Raw genomic sequence first — 24,731 nt, 5'->3', positions numbered from 1 at the left:
TAAATTATATTATAATTATATGAATACAAATATGTCGATTCACGGTCATCACCGACCGACCTGTTGCACACACACTCACGCGCACCAGCCACTATTTTCTATATATTTTTGTTTGTTTGTTATAATTATTATTGTCCTGTGAATTATACATATCGGCGTGTTATCGGCTCGCCGGTGCGTGCAGATTAGCACGGCCGCCGTAATTTTCGCTAGTCTCGTTCGTACCATTGTTGTTGTCCTAAGAACCGTAAAATTATATTTACGTATCGGTTTTTTTTTGAATTGATGTTTTTTATATTATAAATTGCAAGGCGCTAATCGCCACTGTATTATTATATTTTACTCTCATTACCGCACACTAGCACTCTTTGGTCTTGCTCGGCGATCCCGTCCACATCCTTTGATTTGCTATACACATATACACATTTTTACGCAGGTCGGTCGGTGTGTGAGAATATTATAGTAACGCTACGAAGTATATCGGTTACCGGGCGCACGAATTATTAATATTCGTTCCCGGCCCGTACAATATGCTTTTTCTACATTTAAAAATATTAATATAAAGTATTGTTTTTAATGTTGTCAATGGTAGAGTGGTTTTTGCGGAAACCGCATTGTTCTTTGGTTATTAGATTGGATGTTTCTAAGTGCCAAATAAATCATTTATTGACTATTTTTTCTATGGTTTTTGTTAGAGTATTAATAAGTGAAATAGGTCAATAGTTAATAATATTGAATTTGTTTTTATTGGGTTTAGAGATTTTTAAGGCACCATCGGAAAGGTGAGTAAATTTTGGTTGTTTCATTGAAGATTTTTATTGATATTGACCAATGGTCGCTGGTGCTGTATTCTATGAGGACATTCCATTCGATTGTAGGAGCGAAAGCACTATTTAATATTGTGATATCAATGGCCGAGAAAAAGTTTTGAGCTACATTGTGGTGTATGTATTCCCCGGAGTTTAGTAATGTTATTTGATCATTTTCTAATTTTTCCATCGTTCTGCCTCTGGCATCGGTGTAGTTAAATCCCCAAATTTAGTTTCGGCTGTTAAAATCGCCGAGAAAAATAAAAGGCTTGGGTAGTTCTTTAATGATATCATCGAGGTCAATAAGTAATAGATTGGTGCTATCCAGTAGATAAATTTTACAGACACATAAGGAACATTTGAAGTGTATAGAGACAGCAATAACTTCAAGTGAGGAATGAATATGAATTTCGGTGCTTTCAAAGAGGTAATAGTAACTCCACCGCTTGCACGGAGGTATGATTAGCGATTTTTGAAAAATCTATTATATCCTTACGTGGGAAAGGTGGTGTTGGTTCTTAATTTGGTTTTTTGGAAGCAAAAAGCGATAGGTCAAATGAGAGCTTTTGCTCGGCAAATGTCGGTGTAGTCCGTGCTTTTGAAGGCCATTTATATTCCATTGTATAATATTAGCTGTCATATTTATTTTTATTTACAAATTTTAATTTATGTATTGATAGGTTGTGAACAGTTGATTTGGTGATCTGGAAGTGTTATGATTTAGCTACATATGGTTGTAGGAAAACTTAGTTGTCTTGGGGTGGTGGTAAAGCTTGGAATAACAAATTGACTAGTCTGGTAAGTTGAGCTTTTGTGGTACGTTCAGTGAGTATTTGATCGATCAAGAGCATTAGATAACTGATATCCGAGTTGATGTCTTTACAGATACAATGAATATTTAATATTTTTTTTATAATATAAATAAATATATTATATTGAAATATAATTTCCATTTTCAGAAGTAGGGAAATCTCCAAAATTAGGTCCAAAATATAGAGGTCGTTTTAAAATCTTAGAAAAAATCAATGACCTAAATTATAAAGTCGAACTTATTTGAGATAATAAAATAACTGAAGATATAATCCATGTTAGGCGTCTTAAACCATATCACTCAAGAGAAAACATTAATAATTAATTATCACGAATAAATAATAATAAGTTAAATATCAGATATTATATAACAAAAAGAAATTAATCTTTTTAAATAAATATATAACAAATAAATTATAAATAATAAGATCATAAAATTATACAGAACAATTTAATAATCATATTACAATCAAATAAAAACATGATTTGAATAATAAAAAAAAAAAAAATGAAGAAAACGCAGAAACAATAATTAATAAAAAACTAGGTATTTAAAAAAATATATTATTTTATACAAAAAGAAAAGGGGTTAATAATAAAATAAATAAAATAAAATAATAATAAAAAAAAAAGAGGGAGAAAATAATAAATAATAATAATATTAGTTTTAACTTTAAAACTGTTTACACTATTTTACGTTTGTTATAGCAGCCATTGTATTTTATGTTATACATTTTTATGATTGTAAGACAAGCATACTATAGTTAACCTTCAACATATTCATAATGAACTTCACACCTCTCCTCATCATCTTACAACTACACATGGTACATGGATTTATTTCATATGATTGTAATGGACCCAAATTCAACATAACAGCATTTAATAGCTTGTCTGTGGAACCATGCGAACCACTATCAGAAATCCACACCAAATCAATTCAACGAATTCAACTTCTACAAAAAACAGATACCTACCAAATACCTTATAAAACATGCTCAATAATAACAAACTATTTTATAAGTACGTGTTCAATTTTAGAAGATGCCCAAATGGTAGAAATGGTTTTTTCACTGAAATAACTGAATTATAGCAGTGCCCGGCTAGCTCAGTCGGTAGAGCACGAGACTCTTAATCTCGGGGTCGTAGGTTCGAGCCCCACGTTGGGCGCCACTTTGTAATGATAGAGAAAAACAATAGTAAGTTAATCGGGGACTATTATATATTTCTAAATCATTACTTGTAAAAAAAATTATAACTTGATCATATTACCTTTCTGATTCCTGTGTCGATTTGTTTGTTGAAATCGTTGTTCGCGTTCAAGATGTAATATGAGGTGATTAATTTATATTTTAAAATAATTAGACCTTTTTTCTTTGAACCACTATTGTAATTTTATTTAACTTATTTTTAACAATTTTTAATACACGTATTTTAATTAATTACAAACGTTTATAACTTATTTAATATTATGTCTTATTGCATGAACGATCTGCGTAGACTCTTACACTCGCTTTTGACAGTCCGCACAATAAGACAATAAAGACTGCCTGTTTGCGACTACTAGTCTCCTTATATATCTAATTCTTATACAGATAAGAGTGTTTGCGTGTGTATATGTGCATATGTGTGAGTTTTATCTTATATTTAAAGCTATCAATTATTACAATTATTATATATATTATTGTATTTTATTGAATATTACTTATCATACAATTAAAATTTAAGATATATGATGGCCAAGTGCACATCATTACACTTCATTGGTTGATAGGATTACCGTAGGTGGTGATAATAATGTTATTGGTGATGTGGCGTCAAAAAGAGGCCTTTTATGTAGTTTATTATAAGCAAGGTGTAATGGTTCTCGGTTTTTATGAATTTGATTTGGGAACAGAGGCTGGAGAATTTCGTTGATCTGATAATCTTCTGTTATCTCTTCCATTATTGGAGGGGATGTGAATGTAAGATTGGGGTTTTTATTGTAGGGGTGTGTATGGCCGTATCTTGGATGTCGATGTCTGCGAGGAAGTGTACGGAAGGTTGCGTAGTGTTAGAGTTGTGGCGGGGGATTTACACATGTGATTCTGTCATCGGTTAAGAATACTCTGAAATCGGTCTGGTTGTGAAGTAGTGATAAACATCTTGGGAGATTTGGTGCGTCTTCATGTTTGATAAAATATTGACGGCGGAAGCTTAAGATGTGCTCATATTTCTCGATATTGATACCAGCTTTGAGATAAGCAATTTCAGAAACTGGAGCATAATTGATATTTTGAAGCGCGTCGATTAGAACCTGGTTGGGGAAAGAGGGACATACATTTGATATGACCATCCTCTTGGAAGAATTTATGAGTCAACGTACTTGTATTAGCTGATCATTAATTGTAATGATTTACAAGTAGTTTATTTTTTTTTATTTTAATTTAATGCAAAAAACATTAATGGAGAACAATTAAAAAATTCCACTAAATTTATGCTGTTTTTGAGTCATAAATATTCTAACTATAGTTATTAATTACGAACTACTGTTTACAAAAAGTCAGGTTTATACAAAAAAATAAAATGGTTATACCTGTTATATATATTTATGTATGCTCAATTGTTTTAAAACACACTTCACATGTATTTTACAAACAGCTTGAATGCATATATATTAAACATCAATGAAATTTATATTATTTAATCAAAAAACAAATTAATGTCAACATATATAACATACATTAGTTTATTATAAAAACATTTTTATACAATTTACTCAAATAAAAACTAATAACTCCGGCGATACTTACTACAAGTTCTACATCGTATCGTATATAAATAAAAAAATGTTCTCTTACGATTATTTAATTTTACTTAGTAATATTTTAATTGTAGCAGTACACGCACACTCTCAAAGTCGACCAAGTAAGATTTTATTTTAAAAATAAATTTGAATTTTTACTCAATTACTATTCCTGTGTAAATTGATTAAATTCTCCTTTGGTCATAAGGACATGCGTTCTTAAATATTTTATTAGTGCATTTAAATCCTTATTTGATATAGTTACCAGACTACAAATCAATAAAATATATAGCAACAATTAGTACATTGTTATTTTCTCTTTTAAAAACAACACAATAATTTGTTAGAAATGTTTTGAATTTAATGTGACAAGATCGTTTGTGATTGCTTTATATACCATACAAACTAAAATGAAATCTCCGTACTTTTTTTGTACCATCGTTCTGGATATCTCAAAAAAATTCCTTCGTCCAAATATCTCCAAATACAAAACCTGTTATATTGTCAAATTGAAATAATTATATTTTTTTTTAGGTTCATATAAGTAGGATAAAATGGTATGTTCTAGAGCCGCATCCCACCGCATCCCGCATCCCGCCACCGCGAACGTGCACGACTTGTATTATTGTTATCATATACGTATGCATACAACCAGTTATCGTTTGTTATCACATGGTATAATACACGTGCGTGATTTATATTTAATCAGATATCACACATTTAATCGGTTATCGCACATTTAATCAGTTATCACGTGTTATCAAACATTATTTTTTAATATTAATTATTTTAATATATATCACTGACGTATTTAAAATAAGAGACATTTATCTGTGTTCAAATAAATATCAATAAACAATCAATGAACAAATTATTGAAAACACACGTACGGGACCACCCGATAAAATTTAATTTGAAACTTGAGGCTACGTACAACCGCCCTAACGTACCAAATTCATCGGAGAATAGGGTGTTCAAAACATCGGCGGTCGAAATTTTCTCAGATAGTGACATTAGTACGATTATTGAGAGTGAATACATGAAGTTGATGAAGGAGGATGATGAATATAAATCACGCGGAAGTGGATTTACATTAGAGACTATAGATGGGTTATTGTTGGCGGTATATAAATATACACCGATGGGTGGTTCGTCTTATATTCAGTTGCCGGTGTTTATCGAAAATATGCGAGCTACCATCAACCCTCAAAACACGGACCAGGAATGTTTTAAGTGGGCGATTCTCGCGAGGCATGTGACGGGGGCGGCTGTACATCGTGTTGGTGATAATTATAGGCAGCACGAGAACAAATACAATTTCGTGGGTATTTCGTTCCCAACGTCTCTCCGCCAAGTAAAGATTTTTGAAAGAAATAATCCGAACGTATCTGTCAATGTTTACGGGCTCGAAAAGAAGTTTCAACCACCTAAGAAATATCCCACATACGAGGTGTCCCGTTACGGGTAGTCGATGAAGAGAAGACAAACCATTTCAACTTGTTGTTGGTGACGGACGGTGACAACACACACTACGTGTATATATCAAATTTTTCACGACTTTTAAGACGTCAAAAAACATCACACACACTGAGAGAGTCGTGTTTTGTAAACAATGTTTCACGAGTTTCGACGACAGGCGTCTTGAATACAAGTTGAGCGGGCAGGAGGCTTTGAATCAGCATAAACTAATATGTGGAACACATAGACCCATATTACCAATTATGCCAGCAGAGGGGAGTATTTTGGAGTTTGAAGGTTGGGGTAAAACACAACGACATCCCGTAGTCATTTACGCGGATTTTGAAGCTATCTTGGTGAAGGTGGATGAGAAAAAGGGAAAAAGCACGACAGTAATACAGAGGCATGTACCTATGAGTTACGGTATATATGTGAAAACGACGGAAAATGTACCTATCGAACTGCTTGAAAAACATGACATACCTACATCAGTAATTATTCACCGAGGATCAGAGACGCATACGGAGGTGGCAAAACATTTTGTTGAGACAGTTGTAGATTTATCCAGAAAAATTGAAGACCTTTTAAAGTCTAATAAAAAAATAATTATGAGCGAGGAACAACAAGATGAGTATGATAACAGTACAACGTGTAATTTATGTAAAAAAGATTATACATCTATAAACGGAAAAGTACGAGACCACTGTCACTTGTCTGGACAGTATCGTCAAACTATTTGCAACAGATGTAATCTGACATTGCAAATTTCGTACCGTGTTTCCTTCACAATTTAAGCAATGATGATGCTCACTTCATTGCCGTGGAGCTGGGATATGATGAGCGCAGTACAACAGTGATTTCTAAAAGCGAGGAGAAATTCATCTCATTCAGCAAATATATTTCAAACAAATTTACCCTTCGATTTATAGACACTTATAGATTCATGACTTCAAGCTTATCTACACTCTCGAAAAATTTAATTACACCAGGATTTGATAAGTTTAGGGAAACTTCGAAACATTTTGCCCGTGATGATATGGCTTTTGTAACACGGAAGGGGGTGTATCCATATGAGTACACAGATGGTTGGGGGAAATTGGATGAAGCTACACTACCAACAAAAGAGTCTTTCTATAGCACACTAACTGAGGAAAATATAAAAGACATGGAATACCGACACGCCGAGAAAGTTTGGAGGCATTTTGATTGTAAGGCTCTAGGCGAGTATAGCGATCTATATTTGAAAATAGACGTATTACTGCTAGCGGATGTCTTTGAAAACTTTCGAGACATATGCCCGACAACATATAGCCTCGATGCGGCATTTTATTACACTGTTCCTGGACTAAGCTTTGACGCGTGTTTGAAATTCACCTCCATAAAACTAGAACTTTTATCTGATTATGATATGTTGATGATGTGTGAAAAAGGTAAGTTTTTAAAAATAATATATATATTACATTTATTAATTAACTATTCTGTTATAGGTATACGTGGAGGTCTTACACAAGCAAGCATGCGTTATGGGAAGGCGAATAATCTGAAAACACCTGAATACGAAACGAGTAAACCAGATTCATGGATAATTTATCAAGACTGTAATTATATATATATATATTTTTTTTTTTTCAAAAAAAGATTATCTTTTAAACTTTATTTTTGTTTAGGTAATAACTTGTATGGCTGGGCAATGTCCGAGTACATACCATATGGTGGCTTTGAATGGATAGAACCTACACTTGACGGATTAGAAAATTTAAACGATACTTCAGATATAGGACGGATGTATGAGGTCGACATAGAGTATCCACAGCGTTTACATGACGATCATAATGATCTGCCATTCTTACCGAACAGTGGTATACCACGTGGATCTAAAATAAAGAAACTCATGGCGACACTAGAATCTAAAGAACGTTATATTGTACACTACCGTATTTTGAAACAGGCGATGGCAAATGGTTTGAAAGTGAAAAAGGTAAATGTTTTGATCATATAAAAAGTATATATAATATATTAACGATAACTTTGTTTTAGGTTTACAGGGTATTGCAGTTCAAACAGTCTAAATGGCTTGCCAAATATATTAATTTAAATTCTGGGATGAGGAAGAAGGCGATGAACCAGTTTGAGATTGATTTCTATAAACTGATGAACAATAGTGTATTTGGTATGTCACTTTATACTATATAGTATATATATAATCATTTTTACTAACATTTTATTTTTACAGGAAAAATGATGGAATCGGTGAGATCAAGGATTAAGATGGAACTTGTTTCGAGCGAACAGCGCTTACAGAAATTAATGAACCGATCGACATTTAAATACTGCACTAATTATGAACATACAAATATAACAGCTGTAACAATGGATAATAAAATCATAAATTTCTGTAAACCAATCTATATTGGTATGTATACTCTATATTTTTTGTCATCCATTTATTAACATATTTTGTATAGGTTTAGCGGTGCTTGATATATCGAAAACGATGATGTATGATTATCACTATAATGTGATGAAGGCGCATTATAGTGATAACATCAAGCTGATGTATACTGATACTGGTAAATATACTAAAACTAATCTCATGTATATACATAATTTATCATTCTTTTTCCAGATTCTTTGATATATCATATCAATACCACAGACTTTTATGCAGACTTGACGGCTAACCGCAACTTGTTGGATAGGATGGACACCGCAAATCTTCCTCGTGACCATCCGTGTTATGTAGCAGATAGAAAAAAGATACCAGGTTACTTTTCCGATGAGACTGATGGACATACCATGACAGAGTTTTGCGCACTACGCGCAAAATCGTATGCATATAATATACATGCAGGAGAAGAGGACGAGCGGAAAGATAATGATGACAGAGTAGGAAGAGAAAAGATCAAGGCCAAGGGGATAGGAGTCATGTGGTTAAGAATCACATGACGTTGGAAGACCACAGAAAGTGTTTGTTTGATGAATCTGGAGTGGAGGCATGCAAGAAGAATGTATCTATTCGCTCATTCAAACGCTAGTTGATGACGATAAAAACGATAAAGCTAACTTACAACAGTTATGACGATAAGAGAGTGGTATTGGACGATAAAATCCATACCTTGGCTCACGAACACTATAGTTTAGGGTAAGTTTTAAATTATTTTATATTTTTTTTAAAATTATTTTACTTATATTTATAATTTTATAGGAATGATGACGAGCAGATTGTTGATTGGCCAGATCATGAGATAGATGCTAGTGGTCATGAGTGGGATGAATCAGATAAAAATTTTATGAGAATGCTTTTACGGGAATGCATGTCCAAATAATTAAATACCGTGTATATTTCTAATTTGTAAATATCATGTATATATACTTTGTTATATATTATAAATACCATGTGTTTGTTTATTTTTATTGTAAATATCACTTGAATAATTTGTATATATTAATGTAATCTATAACCAATTATTGAAAATGTAAGGGTACCTATGTAAAATAAAAAAAACCAATGTTAAAATATTAATATGTTTATTAAATAAAATGTATATACATTTTTAAGAATTATTTATAAACCATTTTCTTATAGCAAATACTTTGTAAAATGTACATCGTTTTGGATTATACTCCATATGAAAAATACAGCAAGGTAAAGTTTCGTCATTACATATTTGATCCAAACGAGGGCAGCCCAAGTTTTCAATGTTGATGAGGGCGACGTGAGATATATACTCTATGAGAACTTGTTTTTTCTGTTCACCTTTGACGTAAATGCAGGTAAACTTTAATGAATTCAATATTTTTCCGAGTTCTTCATACTCTATGTCACCGTGTTCTATAGATAGTTGATGATAATTACGCTCCAGCCACTTGTTGGTTTTACGACTTTTGTTATCCTCCATCGATTTTGAATGTTTAAAAATCCAGTGTTGGGTCGCCCATGTTGCCGTGTCTACTATAGACATTTCTTTAATCATATATTTATTGTTGACGCCAAGTACACATTGCATGTCCAAGATGGCCGAAGTCATTACAGCTTGTCTTTATAATACGTTTCAATAGTATTAAGACGACTGAGTATAGCTGGTATTATTTTTTTAATTTCGTCTATACTTTGTTCGATTGATTGAAATGATATTTCGCCTCTTGTCATATGCTCAGCTATCTGTATACATGTCAATTGTACCGCTTCTACTTGTACTTCTTGAATTTGTTCGGATTTCTGATTTTCTTCGAATAAATGTTCGATTTTATCTAATCTAGACGAAAACGATTTGACTTGCTACTAGAACGGATACTCAGCTATTAACAATTTTGATCACCAATATAAAGTAGGAAATATTGATAACGCTAGTGTCAGTGGCATCCGCGACATCCTGGCGACCGGTAGAAGACATTTATTTGTGATTATTACTGCCATTAGGCAGGAAAAAGTTACAATAATGTCCAGGTTGTGTGTGAAACGATAGTGTCATTTAGTTAATTGAATAAGATGGAAGCTATTAGTATATCGAATAATCCTAATGGTAGGGTATTTTCTTTAATTGAATACATATAAATATCGTTCAATATAAATGGTCAGTGTGTGAATATTCAATTGAATACATATTATCGTTAATACGACGGAAGTGCCTTTCAATGGACATTGCTATGGCGTTTTTCAATAATAATAGTTTTCGCTAAGAAATATGTTTGAATATTGATATTTAATTGAATCAGGATAATGTACCTACTAATAGCAGGAAATGTATCTTATTGTACTTCGAAAGTGTCTTTCAATTTATTGATATTTATTTGAACACAGATAAATGTCTCTTTATTGTAAATACGTCAGTGATATATACGTCAGCGGGTTGGGGTTGCGTCGGCGGCGGCGGGATGCGGGATGCGGTGGGATGCAGGATGCGGTGGGATGAGGCTCTAGAACATACCATTTTATCCTACTCATATAGGTAGCTAATATGAATCTACTATGGGATTAAATCTGTCATCAAAATCGATGCCGAAGGTTTGATCATTCCCTCTTGCCATTATCCTAATTTTATATTATTCAACAACAGAGCTCGACGATGCATATACACTTAGCTTTCAAAATGTAGGTTCCCTACAAAACCCACAACACTATTGTTTTTAATTGATTAAATATAAGCAAACAAAATTTTTTTTCGATATTTACATTGCAAACATCTTTAATGTAAACATAATATACATCAATAAAATTAATATTATTTAATTAAAAACAAATAAATGCCGGAATATGTAACATAAATTAGATTAGGCGAATAGATGATTTCGTAATTTCGTATAAAATTTTCAATCTTTTTGATCGGTGATATATTTTATAACTCGTAAAATATACTTTTAACACAAAAATGTAATTTTTATTTTTATTAACCGCAAAATTAAAATAATGTAAAGTTTTTCACATAATCGTTATAACTTTTTAGATTTCTAAAGTTTCTAATGTTTAATTTATTTTTAGAAAATTCAAAACGTGTTATAAATGAAATGAAAATATGAATTTATTCATTGGTTTTCAGGCCTTGGAATATCATCATGTAGTTATGTTGGTGCTGTCCATGTAGATTGTGGTTCAGAGAATGTCAGTATTCCGGAAATACCAAATGAGTGCACGGCTATAATTTTTGATGGATTTAATATAGATTCAAATAACCAAGTCAATGGACCTAGCGGAGAAGATAATTTATTAGGTATTATTACTAAAATGAATAATTAATATCTATATATTAATCAATTATTTAATATTAATAAATAAAAATCATACTGAATATTATTATAATATATTAATATAATATTTAAAATATATATAAATAATAATTAAAATTCTATATTTAAAACTATATTTATTAAAATTTTAAATACACTCGAGTTGTAAATACAAAATATCTAAAAAATTAATTTAATTCAAAATTTGCAGTAATCCCTTTTGTATAGTACCATAAGCACGTAGTTAATGGTTAACCAGATATAAACAACTTGATGTATAGTCACTGAATTAGACTCTAGAGCAGTGCTCACAAACTAATTTCTATGGATGTCCGTTTTGAAAATAACCAAAATGGTCGCGGTCCCAAACAGTTAATGACTAGTGAAATACAGAATAATTTCCATTACTCAAATAATCTTTAATAAATCTACAACGAGGATAATGATACGTAAAAAAAGTATTCACGGTTCGCCAGTTGGTGACCCTTACTCTAGAATATAGAATATAATAATAGAATAAAAATAATTTATACTAAACGTTTTAATATAACATGTAAATGTAATTATATAATTTATAATATATATATAGATGAATTAGACTTATTATTGAAAAGTTCTAAGAATGTATTTATATTGTACGGACATGAAACTGAAGAAGACTGGGCTCAAGTACTTGCTACTGAAATAAGTAATAATGCAACAAACTCAACGAATGAAATGAAAGGCTTAAAACCTTTTTTGGACAAGCATCCGGGGATAAAAGGTCTACTTATTAATAATTTAGAACTTGATGTAAGCACAAATTTATTATCATAAAACAGAATTATATTATATTTATTCTATCATCGAGGTCAAAATAATGAAAAGAATATAACTCATTTATTTTAAATACTTTCGATATTTATAGTTAATACAGTGTTTTCACTGTAACTAACAACTTAAAATTTTTATTTATATTTATTGATTTTAATTTGGATTTATTGGACATATTTAGTTAAATAAATGAGTTAATTTATAAATTTAAAAAGTTAATTTTGTATACTTTATTTTTCATTATTTATATTTATAATATAAAATGATTCGGACCACTTCACTTTTCCAAATTATTAAAATGTTTAATAGTTCATATAGATATTTAAAAATATTTTAATAATACCTATTTTGTTTTTAAAGGCAAACTCCGTAGATTTTCCCAAATACTCGGAAAATTTCAAAGTTTATCTTGATACAATGAGATCGAATTTTTCTAATATGTCTATTGGCCTTTTATTAGTAGGAAAATTTATAGTAGATCAGTATACCAAACCAAAATTAACTTGTGAGTATATTATGTATTATCTTTTTCCGTGTACCTATGTTTAATGTTTATGTATTAACAATAATCTAAGAAGTATTGATATTTTCAAAAACGGGTTGTATTTTTTATTATACTCGTATTGACTTAATCTAACTAATCGATAGAATTAATAATAATAGAATTCTATTGTTACAATAGAATGATAAATAACATCAGTTATTTTTCAAGGGATTTTCTTTTATAGTGATGTCAAATTTCTTAAGATTGCAGTTGTAATAACAAAATCGACTTTGTTTGTATAATGTTCACGGCTAATATATTGATGTTGGTTGATCATATATTTCTGAAAACATTATGTTATAATCATCAATATATGTACACCTATAGTGGTGTTATATAGTTCTTCTAATTCGGTTATCAGTCAATTTAGTTAAAATTTAAATATAATATGAAATAAAAACGATTTACCATAGGTATAATTATATAGCTAAGTCATATCTTTTTAAAACGTATAATGAAAACCTGATAAAATACAAAAAAAAAGAACCATATTATCATAGTTTTTCATTTTCTCCAAAAGCAAAGTAAGCAACATAAGACTTTTAGGGACACTTGCAATTTCATTTTTAACCTGCTTCTGAATCTAGAGTGCCTTTAAAATTTTACAGAAGGATGTGGTAAATCATTCCCAATAGGTAATAGAAGATTTTTGGTTAAGCAAGGTATTAAGTAATATTATCTCAACTTAATTCGTAATTTTATGGGTCGATAAGTATCAATATTTTCAAATAAATAAGCACTAGAATAAATTATAAAAAAAAAAATAGCTAAAAACATAAATAAAGCTAAAGTTGATTTTTTTGCTAACGCAACTGCATTTTTAAGTGATTTTTGATTTACACGAAAAAATAGTACGTAAAGAAAAGTATATTATTAATATAATTTTTCATAACCATTTTATTAAAATATCAATCTTTTAAAAAATAAAAAAAAAAGTACGGGCTTATATAATGTTATTTTTTTCACAGATATTAGTTGTATGACTTATCGTTAATAACAATATAATACTTATTTAAAAATTTTAAATAGGGTTGAATTTTACAATAATAGATCCGTCAGTAGATTTCTACATGATTTCTGTAGTGACCTTTAATGAATGCACTGATCAATTCAGACTTCTTGGAACAGCACCAATAGGAGTACTTACTTCAAAAAATAATACAGGTTCAACGAATTCATCAAGCAATGGTTCAACGAATTTAACGATGCCAGTTACAAACTACACATTGGTATTGAACATTATAATTAACAAAGTTTGCTGAGTTGGATCTTCTAAATAATTGTATTTTTCTAGAGTAATTTAAGAGATATTTTAGTGGACCTATCTGTTCCAAAAAATAAAACATATTATAGATATAGATTGGGCCCATTGAGCAACGATGACACACTTGATGGAATGTGTGCATCGACTGTTAACAAGGTATACAGATTCAACATCAATTAATAAATGACTTATGATTAGTTAATAATTACAGTTATTAATGTGATAACACACGATACACTAGGAACGTTGCATGATAATAATAGTAAAGAATGTTAATATTAGAAACTTGCTAAGGACATACATTACGTTATGCGCAACAAACCGTTAACTACTATAAATTTATAATACTTAACCTATCAAATAACATTACGGGTTATCATCGTGATTAAAATACTAAAATAAATAACGAATTAAAAGATCATACAACAGTTTCGTTGTTCATTTTCACACTTAGCCTGTAGATACGATACCCATTTTTAAAGTATTATTTTATTGGAATTAATGTATTAATCTAACAATTTTGGTATGAAGTCGTAATCGCATTTTTTTTATATTACTTACGTATAAAACATTAAAATTATAACATTTTACGCTTAGTTCCAAGTTGTGCTAGCTAATAATATTAGAACGAATTATTTAGACCTATTATAAATTTTGCTTAAAAGTATGAATATCTGTATTTTTTCGTTCGTTTATTACAATATGCTATTTTTTAATCAAGTCACAAGTAAATAATTAGTTAACATTTAAAAAGGGTAGAAAAGTGGGTACGCTCTGCTGTATAGTAGAAATGGAGAGCAGCTCACTTTAATGGATATGTTAAATTTGAATGCAAAGAATGGTATCATTGTATACGAAAGAGGATTCTGAACGGAAATGATTTGTTAGTCTATGATTTATTATATTATTAGCTATATTCAAATTGTATGTATCGTTTTTTTACGCGATTTCGTAAAAAAATAAATTTCATACGCTCATAAGATTTCTTCTATATAGAAGCTAGAATTTTCTTTTACATTTATCTGAAGCAAGACTTATGGAAAACGAGTAGGTCCCTGTTGATTGCATTATGCTAGTAGCATTTTATCGCGACAACTCCAAGGCCGATGGGTATGCTATAACGATGTCATATGTGATATATATTATGCATATAATAATCTGCGCCGTTTTGGTCAATTTATCTGTGTTTCTGTTTCATCGTATTATTGTATTATTAAAAAAATTATAATGAAAACGCCAGTGATCGTATCGCCCGTTTACCTACAACCGGGACAGCAGTGTCGTGATCATAGTCATTTTTAATATTATTTCAAACGTATCGAAACGAAATATAATCAAGTGTATAATATGATATGATAGAATAAAATAGAATATATATAATATTGTTATATTGTAATAATATAAAATTGGCTGCGGTCAACATAAATTGGTAGCAGAGCGTAGTTGTAGTGGTTTCATTATAATTAATTTCGGTATATTTCAAGTTTCATGTTATTATCGGACGAGCAAATAAAGGAGCTGGGTATTACTACTCAAAAACATGATGATGGTCACAAAAAAAAAAAAAAATCACACATCATTGTAACATCAATATATCCATCACTCCGTTCAGAATCTAAAAACATTCGTAACTCGTTAAAAAAATTAAGTATTTTAAAACCCAATCATTAATAGCAGAATAATGTCGTGACTTTTGTGTTTGATATTGTTAATTGATTTTAATATTGAGCATTATTAGCTGAAATTGGTCCTGCCGAATAAAAAATTTACTATTTAGCAATTGTACGATCGAGAAAACAGTTTCAAACATAAAACAATATAAGAAAGAATGTTGTAGGCACTATAGTATATTAAGAATATGTGTTCTGATATGACATGTGCAGACGTGAAGTACCAGTTTGAAAAATGAAACACAAAGAACTAGACGATTTAACCGAAAACTTTTTGCATTTTAAATGTATTAATTTTGTATAACTAAACGTTTTTATAGATATGTTTAAATTCAACTGATTCAAGTTCTTGGTGTTACGAAACTTTAGACTCGTTTAATGCAAAAGTAATATTATTTAATGAATAAAAATATTTGATTTATTTACCTATTTAAAATAAATAATTTTTTAGGGTAAATTTGCCAATGACAATGGAGCAGGATTTGTAGTTAATATTATAAAATTAGATGATCCTAAAAATGATTGTAAGTGTGGACCATACCCTTCGTTTAACGCTATTCTAGATGGTTTTAATGGTAAGAATACTAATATCACAAAAGAATGTGCTTTATCAAACAGATCTTAGAAGATATAGCTAAACAATTTTTGGACGATATGCATCACCTCATATTTAATCATTTTGTATTGTTTTACTAAAATAATTTTTATTTTCATTTATGGTCTTGGTTTATGCTATGATAATATTATTTAAGATTGTTCACATTTTGTTTATTAAATTTAATCAATTTTATTATAATAGAAAATTTCAAAAATAAATTTTTAATAATTTACTAAATGTTTGTTTTTATTGATTCTCTTATAATACAATATAGTTTAAGATAATGTACGATTATTTTAACAGAGATTGCTACCAATATATTAATTACCTCAAAAACTACAAGAAATTATACTTTTATCAGATACCAACTGTAAATTGTATGATGGGGGCTGGAGGTATATCATCCACATCTTAGTATTCTCCGATTTCAAAAAAAAAAAAAAAATAATAATAGCCCAATGTATTAGTATTTTAATTGTAGCTATTATAATGTGTTTATCAAATTTATAAATATGAAATTAATTTTTTCAAATCACTTTGAACATTATATTCAACAATACGTTTCGAGATTTCTTTTTAAACCAAGTTTACAGTATATCTAGCAACTTATTGACTTTCACTGAATCGTTTAAGGATATTTTGGATACCCCGAATGAAATTGTTTTTTTAAGCATATGCCATAATAAAGGTAATGATTGTTGGTCCAAGTGACTTTCTCGATGACTTGTTCAAAAATCTGGTATAATTATAGACATCAGGTATAAAAATTGTATAAAAACCATACATTGATATAAATATTTTATCTTTTATAATTGTATGATGACAGACGACGTAGCCTTCAATTCAAAGTAAGATAAATTGTACTTATTATTAATACAATTTCAAAACAATAAAAAGTAATAATTGTGGCCTAAAATAATACATCTTATTTATCATTGTAAACTTTAATGTGGAACAAATTTTACAATTATATTAAAACATTAAAACCTAATAAAAACATTAAAAAAATTATTTTCTTTTTCAAAAGTATCGATGTATCGTCAATCGCATTAACTAATCTATTTATCTAATAGAATGTATGAAAATATAATTAAATTCGTTATAAAATTGTGTCGGAAATGTTTATCTTACATTTTTAAACACATTTGTTTCAATATTATTAAAATTTAAGATAGGATTGACGCTGTACCTGTTGGTGTAACGATGTGGTGGTGAGGTATCGGCGATGTTGGTAAACGGTGAAAAGGGAATAGGGGAAAGGAGATGGAGGAAATAAAAAAAAGAAAACACTTTGATCATGGTAGAAAACAAAACACCGTTTTATTGTTCTCGGTTTTAGAATTCGTAAAAAAAACACCGTTGGTTTTGAAAGAAAAGTTGCAAAGTTGAAGGAGGCACGGTACGGCGATGCGTAAGTTAACAATTCGCGTACGGTGCGGCGGGTAAGACTAATTAACCTCGGGCCGGTTCACGGTCGTGTCGGGTCTGAAGTTCCGGACGCGGTTCGTCACACGTCCGTGTCCTCTGCCGTCGACTAGTGGTTGAAAAAGAGAGGTCATTGCGTGGCTTTCCGCGCAAATGTCGTTTGAATTCAAACGGTCATTGCGCAAGGCCGCGTCAGGATATTGAAAGGTTCCTGGGTTAAAGTGGGAGGGCGACTTCACGGACGTCTATTAAGAGTTATAAAATGCGCACTCGCGAAAAGGTAAACACGTTCTATAGGTTCGACTTACTCATATAAAAAAATTATTCGAAAATAATAATAATGATTAAATATTTACGAAAATGTAAGTATTACATATGTTTATACAATTCCTAACATACATTAACCAATATTTAATGTAGGTTTTCACTAGTTTTAGTAAATTTACTTAAGAGGACGTCGAACTTACATAACATTATGTTGTCTACGTCTTTCACAGATGCGACATAGCAAATTGTCGTTCACCACTTAACACCGTTAAGTATGTTATGATCTTTTTGAAACTTTACATTTTAAAATGATCATAATTTAATTAAAAATAACAATATCAATAAAATGTTACGAGGGACCCTGGATAATAATCTTAACTTTGAATTTTATAATAGGTCAGTTCACTCTAATATCAAATCTAACAGCACAATATTGAAACTGGTAATTGAAGATTTGGTATGTCGGACGTGTGTAAGACGGAGACAATATATGCGTATACTACATCCTCTTAATATTTTTATACTCACATATTTATGTTATATAATATAAAATAAATTGTAAGTTATTGCCAAAAAATTCTTTGTAGGTGATTGCGTAATTTCGTATTAAATTTTCAACCTTTTTGATCGGTGATATATTTTATAACTCCTAAAATATACTTTAAAAATGTCTTCGTGCAACAAAATAACAAATTTTATTTGAGATTTTGAGTACATTATACAATTATACAATTATTGCGTTTATATATTATTCTATAAATCAATATAACACATTATTTTAATTTGGATTCAATTTACAATTGGGTGTATGATAGCAAGACGCGAGTAGTTTCTCATTGCCTCTTAACAAAATGAGTCTCTAGTGAAAACGAACACAAATTAAAATAATTTACAGTAAATAATTTCATTTACGTTGGATTCCCATACCTTATTTGTACTAACCTTTGGTTATACATTCAACAAATATCTATATCATGAAAATTTGAACACCTATCAAAAGTTGAAATTCGAATATTTGTAGGAATAAAATTTAATTTTGACTATGGGTTTTCGATATTTTTTTAATTCCTGCTTTTAGTATCTGTATTAATTTATCAAATTATTTACTTACAGACAAAAATATTTTCATAAATAATTAGAAAAACAAATTATAAATGTTGGAAATGTAAATGACTATAAATAACGCAAAAAGAGTCAACAGGTATAGACAGTGCTTGATTTGGAAAATAAACTAGAAGAAGGTGCTCAATGGATTTTGGATGAATAACGAGCGAAAATGTGAAAATGAAAATATGAATTTATTGATTGGTTTTCAGGCCTTGGAATATCTTTCAGGTAGTTATATTGGTAGTCTCCACGCAAAGTATGGTATACCGGATGTTAGTGTTGCGGATATACCATATGCGTGCACGGCTATAATTGTTGATGGATTTTATATGGATTTAACAAACATGCAATGTTGCTGTACCTTGCGGAGAAGATGATTTATTAGGTAATATTACTAAAATGAATATTTAATATGTATATTAATCCATAAATTAATATTAATAAATAATAATCATAATGAATAAAATTATAGTTTAATATTTTAATATACATAAATTATAATTAAAATTATATATTTATAACTTTATTTAAATACACTTGAGTTATAATACAAAATATTGATTTCACAAAATCAATTTATAATTAATTATGATGCAATATTGGTATTAAGTAAATTTGTAAATTAACTCAAATAAAACAATCCATCACAAGATATTTTTGTTTATAGAAAAGTTGCGAATCTCTATATTTTTTCATTATTTATTTATTTGACTATTTGATTTATTACTTAGTGAGCTAAAAATCTTTTCCCAGTCACTACGAAAAAAATATCAAACATTTATAGTGCATAATTTTGCATATTATTTACTATCAATATTTTCTGTGTATAATCAATATATTATTTCTAATCAACTATAATCTAACACGTTTAAAAAAAGAAAAAAATTTATTCAAAATTTCATTGAAATATTTCAAAAAGAGTGAAATTTTCAATTTTTCAATATTTCAACATTCAAGTGAAATATTTCAAAATTAGAACCCTAATCCTATGGTTATATTAGATAAATCAAGTGAACTTTCTTCTACAAAATTTTTGAAATTGTTCATTAAGAGTTAAGCTTTTAGGCTATATTAAAGCTTCAATAGCTTAAGTGGTTATGGCAAAGCACTGTTTATACGTTATTATCAATTTATTAAATATCTGAAAATTAATTAAATTCAAAATTTGCAGTACTACCTTTTGTATAGTACCATAAGCACGTAGTTAATGGTTAACCAGATTTAAACAACTTGATGTATAGTCACTGAATTAGACTCTAGAGCAGTGCACACAAACTAACTTCTATGGATGTCCGTTTTGAAAATAATCAAAATAGTCGCAGTCCCTAGCAGTTAATGATTAGTGAAATACAGTATATTCTCCATTACTCAAGAAATATTTAATAAATCTACTACGAGAATAAGGATACGTAAAAAAAGTATTCACGGTTCGCCAGTTGGTGACCCTTGCTCTAAAATATATAATATAAATAATAGAATAAAAATAATTAATACTAAGCGTTTTAATATAACAGGTAAATGTAATTATATAATTTATAATTTATATATAACTGACTTAGACGTAATATTGAAAAGTTCTAAGAATGTATTTGTATTGTACGGACACGAATCTGAAGAAGAATGGGCTCAAGTACTTGCTACTGAAGTATGTAATAATGGAACAAAATCAACGAATGAATGAAAGGCTTAAAAACTTTTTGGACCAGCATCCAGGGATAAAAGGTCTACTTATTACTAATTTAGAACTTGATGTAAGCACAAATTTATTATCATAAAACAGAATTATATTATATTTATTCTATCATCAAGGTCAAATAATGAAAAGAATATAACTCATTTATTTTAAATACTTTCGATATTTATAGTTAATACAGTGTTTTCACTATAACTAACAACTTAAAATTTTTATTTATATTTATTGATTTTAATTTGGATTTATTTGACACATTTAACTTGTGTTAATTTTGTATACTTTATTTTTCATTATTTATATTTATAATATAAAATGATTAGGATTACTTCACTTTTTCCAAATTATTAAAATGTATAATAGTTCATATAGATATTTAACAATATTTAATAATACCTATTTTGTTTTTAAATGCAAGCTCCGTAGATTTTCCCAAATACTCGGAAAATTCATAGTTTATCTTGATACGATGAGATCGAATTTTCCTGATTTGGCTATTGGCCTTTATTTAATAGGAAAATTTATAGTAGATCAGTATACCAACCCACAATTAACTTGTGAGTATATTATGTATTATCTTTTTCCGTGTAACTATGGTTAATGTTTATGTATTAATAAGAATCTGAGAATATTGATACTTTTCAGAAACGGGTTGTATTTTTTTGTTATATTCGTATATACTTATGCAGTATATTAAATTATCATATATTAAAAACAACGAAAACATAGGTAAAGACTATTTAGTGTTTTGTTCATAGATATAGTTCTATGAGGTATCGTTACTAAAAATGTGATACTTATTTTAATTTCTTTTAATAGGGTTGGATTTCACAATAATAGATCCGTAGATTTCTACAGTATTTCTGTAGTGACCTTTAATGAATGTACTGATCAATTCAGACTTCTTGGAACAGCATCAATAGGATTATCGAATTCAATAAATACTTTTAGTTTAGCACATTCAAATTCGTTAAGTACAGGTTCAACGAATTTAATGATGCCAGTTACAAATTATATGTTGGTATTGAAACATTATTATTAACAAAGTTTGCTGAGTTGGATTCTCCTAAATAATTGTATTTTCTAGAGTAATTTAAGAGATATTTAGCGGACCTATCTGTTCCACAAAATAAATCATAGTTATACATTTAGATTGCACCCATTACCACAAGATGGCTCAATATCAACGAGTAACTCGACTCTTGCCTATGTATACAAATTCAACATCAATATAGGTATACGGGTATCCCACGGAGATCTGTCATATTACAATAATGAAATATCTTTTGTTCTAATCAATATTGTTATAAACATTTCTTTTAAATATAAGTCTTTGGCCACTCGTGCTTAATGTTTATTATACATTTTTTATTTTTAAAAATAAAAATAAAAAACTTAAAAATTGATTAAAAAAATTTCAAAATATTCAAAATAGCCAAAAAAAATTTAGATAGTAAAAACATTTTTAAGTCCCAGGGCAGATTTTTCACAATTTTTTTATATCATATTCTACGTTAGGTAAATTGCGATTCTAGTTTATGTTAGAACATTATAATTTCAAAAAATATTAATTTTATATAAACAAGTTAAATAGGGTGCATGTTAAAATCTAACTATTTTTTTATTGTTTTACATAAACTGGATCGTAATTTACTGAACGACGAAGATTGATATTTAAAAAAATTGTAAAAAATCAATAACTGGACTTAAATAAATGGTTTTACCATCTAAATTTTTTTAAATAGATTCATAAATTGACTATTTTCAAATATTTTGGTCATTTTTTTATCAATTTTAGTTTTTTATTTTCAAGTATTAAAAATAAAAAATGTATAACTAAAAATGTAGCGCAAGTGTCTATGAATTATATTTAAAAGAATTTTTTTTAAATATATGAATAGAACAAAAGTTAATTCATTTGTCAGATCTTCGTGTGACCCCCGTATATATATAAATATGATTAGTTAATAATATAAATTATTAATATGATCAATCATCATACACTCGATATGTCGCATGAGAATAATAGTTAAGAATGTTGCTATTAGGAACTGGCTAAGAACATGCATTAGGTTGTGCGCAACAAACTATTACCAACTCTTATGGACGAACTATAGTAAATTTATAATACTTAACCTATCAAATAACATTACGGATTGTTATCTTGATTAAAATATTAAAATAAATAACGAATTAGAGGTTAATAAAATAGTTTCTTTCTTTGTTCATTTTCGCACCTAGCCTGTAGATTAGATACGATTCGCATTTTAAAGTATTATTATTTTTATTGAAATTAATGTATTCATGATGTATTCATTTAATGTTGTTTTTTATATTACTAACGCATAAAACATTAAAATTATTTACATTCAGTTCCAAGATGTGTAAGATTGAAATGTTTAGACCTAAATTAATATACTTAAAAGTATGAATATCTGTGTTCTTTCGTTCGTTTTTTACGGTAGGTATACTAATTTAGTAATTATTAATAAGTCCCGAGTACATATATTATAACTAGTTAATATTTAAAAATACTCAAAACTCGTTTTTAAATTAAAGTAGTTATTGTAAAACCCAAACCTTAATGATTTAATAGCCGGATAACGTCGTAATCTAACCTAACCTTGGATTTGATATTGTTATTTAATTTTAATATTAAGCGTTATTAGCTAAAACTGGTTTTGCCGGATAAAAAGTTTACTATTTAACAATTTTACGATTAAGAGAATAGGCTCAGATATAAAACAATATAAGAAAGAATATTGTAACTTGTAGGTACTATCATATTTAAAAAAAATATGTGGTTTTATATGGTATGTGCAGTATCAGTTTAAAAAATGAAATACAATAAACTAGACGAATTTGTCGAAAACTTTTTGCATTTTAGATGTATTAATTTTGTATAACTAAACGTTTTTATAGATTTGTTTAAATTCAACTGATTCAAGTTCTTGGTGTTTCGAAACTATAGAATCGTTTAATGCAAAAGTAATATTTTTTTTTATTATTAAAATTATTTAATGTATTTACCTAACTATTTTAAATTATTAAATTTTTTAGGGTCAATTTGCCAAAGACAACGGAGCAGAATTTATAATTAATATTATAAAAATAGATGATCCAAAAAATGTTTGTAAGTGTAGACCATACCCTTCGTTTAACGATATTCTAGATGGTTTTAATGGTAAGAGTGCTAATATCACAAAAGAATGTGTTTTATTAAACAGATCTTAGAAGATATAGCTAAACAATTTTTGGACGATATGCACCTCATATTAGATCATTTTGTATTGTTTAACTAAAATAATATTTAAATTTCAGTTACAGTCTTGGTTTAGGCTATGATGATATTATTTAAGACTGTTCACATTTTGTTTATTAAATTTAATCAATTTAATTATTAAAAATTAAAAAAAATAAATATTAATAATTTACTAAATGTTCGTTTTTATTAATTCTCTTATAATATACTATAAGTTAAGATAAACTACAATTATTTGAACAGTGATTGCTATTATAGTAATTACCTCATAAACTATTAACATATAAATAAAAATTATATTTTTATCAGGATGTTGGGGGAAGTATATCTTCCTTGTCTTAACATCTCTGACTTTAAAAAAATAGCCCAATGTATTAGTATTTTCATTGTAGCTATTATATGTGTTTATCAAATTTATAAATATGAAATTAATTTTTTCAAATCATTTTGGACATCATATTTGACTACACGTTTTGAGATTTATTTTTAAACTAAATTTACAGTA

General features: G+C 28.7%; 2 protein-coding genes and 1 non-coding gene across 5 annotated transcripts; all 3 read left to right on the top strand.

Annotated features, from left to right (window-relative positions):
* The first annotated feature begins 2,716 nt into the window (after positions 1 to 2,716).
* On the top strand, positions 2,717 to 2,789 carry Trnak-cuu. The gene has a single exon. It is a non-coding gene; the product is annotated as a tRNA-Lys (tRNA).
* Positions 2,790 to 4,377: 1,588 nt separating this feature from the next.
* On the top strand, positions 4,378 to 16,566 carry LOC113559228. 3 transcript variants are annotated; one of them, XM_026964870.1, is made up of 8 exons: positions 4,378 to 4,526; positions 11,400 to 11,570; positions 12,242 to 12,378; positions 12,760 to 12,904; positions 13,973 to 14,172; positions 14,238 to 14,363; positions 16,198 to 16,263; positions 16,329 to 16,566. In XM_026964870.1, the coding sequence occupies exons 1-8, from the start codon at positions 4,448 to 4,450 to the stop codon at positions 16,500 to 16,502; spliced, it is 1,098 nt and encodes a 365-aa protein (XP_026820671.1). In that variant the 5' UTR covers positions 4,378 to 4,447; the 3' UTR covers positions 16,503 to 16,566. The 3 variants fall into 3 exon arrangements, with proteins under 3 accessions (XP_026820671.1, XP_026820670.1, XP_026820672.1); XM_026964869.1 differs by having other exon boundaries at positions 12,176 to 12,378; XM_026964871.1 differs by lacking the exon at positions 14,238 to 14,363 and having other exon boundaries at positions 12,176 to 12,378.
* Positions 6,662 to 8,957, top strand: LOC113559227. The gene is made up of 6 exons (XM_026964868.1): positions 6,662 to 7,460; positions 7,530 to 7,840; positions 7,900 to 8,032; positions 8,096 to 8,275; positions 8,328 to 8,432; positions 8,489 to 8,957. Exons 1-6 carry the CDS (start codon positions 6,806 to 6,808, stop codon positions 8,806 to 8,808), a joined length of 1,704 nt encoding a protein of 567 aa, XP_026820669.1. The 5' UTR covers positions 6,662 to 6,805; the 3' UTR covers positions 8,809 to 8,957.
* Positions 16,567 to 24,731: the final 8,165 nt, after the last annotated feature.

The sequence above is a fragment of the Rhopalosiphum maidis genome, chromosome 3 (genome assembly GCF_003676215.2).
Source record: "Rhopalosiphum maidis isolate BTI-1 chromosome 3, ASM367621v3, whole genome shotgun sequence".
Classification (NCBI taxonomy): domain Eukaryota; kingdom Metazoa; phylum Arthropoda; class Insecta; order Hemiptera; family Aphididae; genus Rhopalosiphum; species Rhopalosiphum maidis.
Note: the sequence above shows the minus strand (reverse complement) of the source record. Positions and strands in the feature narration are given on the sequence as shown.

Bases quoted from the DNA above. Each gene is read 5' to 3' on its own strand.
- LOC113559228 (XM_026964869.1), top strand. From the start codon at position 4,448: ATGTTCTCTTACGATTATTTAATTTTACTTAGTAATATTTTAATTGTA. The intron at 4,527-11,399 runs GTAAGATTTTAT...ATTGGTTTTCAG, and splicing joins ACACTCTCAAAGTCGACCAA to GCCTTGGAATATCATCATGT. The intron at 12,379-12,759 runs GTAAGCACAAAT...TTGTTTTTAAAG, and splicing joins TTAATAATTTAGAACTTGAT to GCAAACTCCGTAGATTTTCC.
- LOC113559227 (XM_026964868.1), top strand. From the start codon at position 6,806: ATGACTTCAAGCTTATCTACACTCTCGAAAAATTTAATTACACCAGGA. The intron at 7,461-7,529 runs GTAATTATATAT...ATTTTTGTTTAG, and splicing joins ATGGATAATTTATCAAGACT to GTAATAACTTGTATGGCTGG. The intron at 8,033-8,095 runs GTATGTCACTTT...TTATTTTTACAG, and splicing joins GATGAACAATAGTGTATTTG to GAAAAATGATGGAATCGGTG.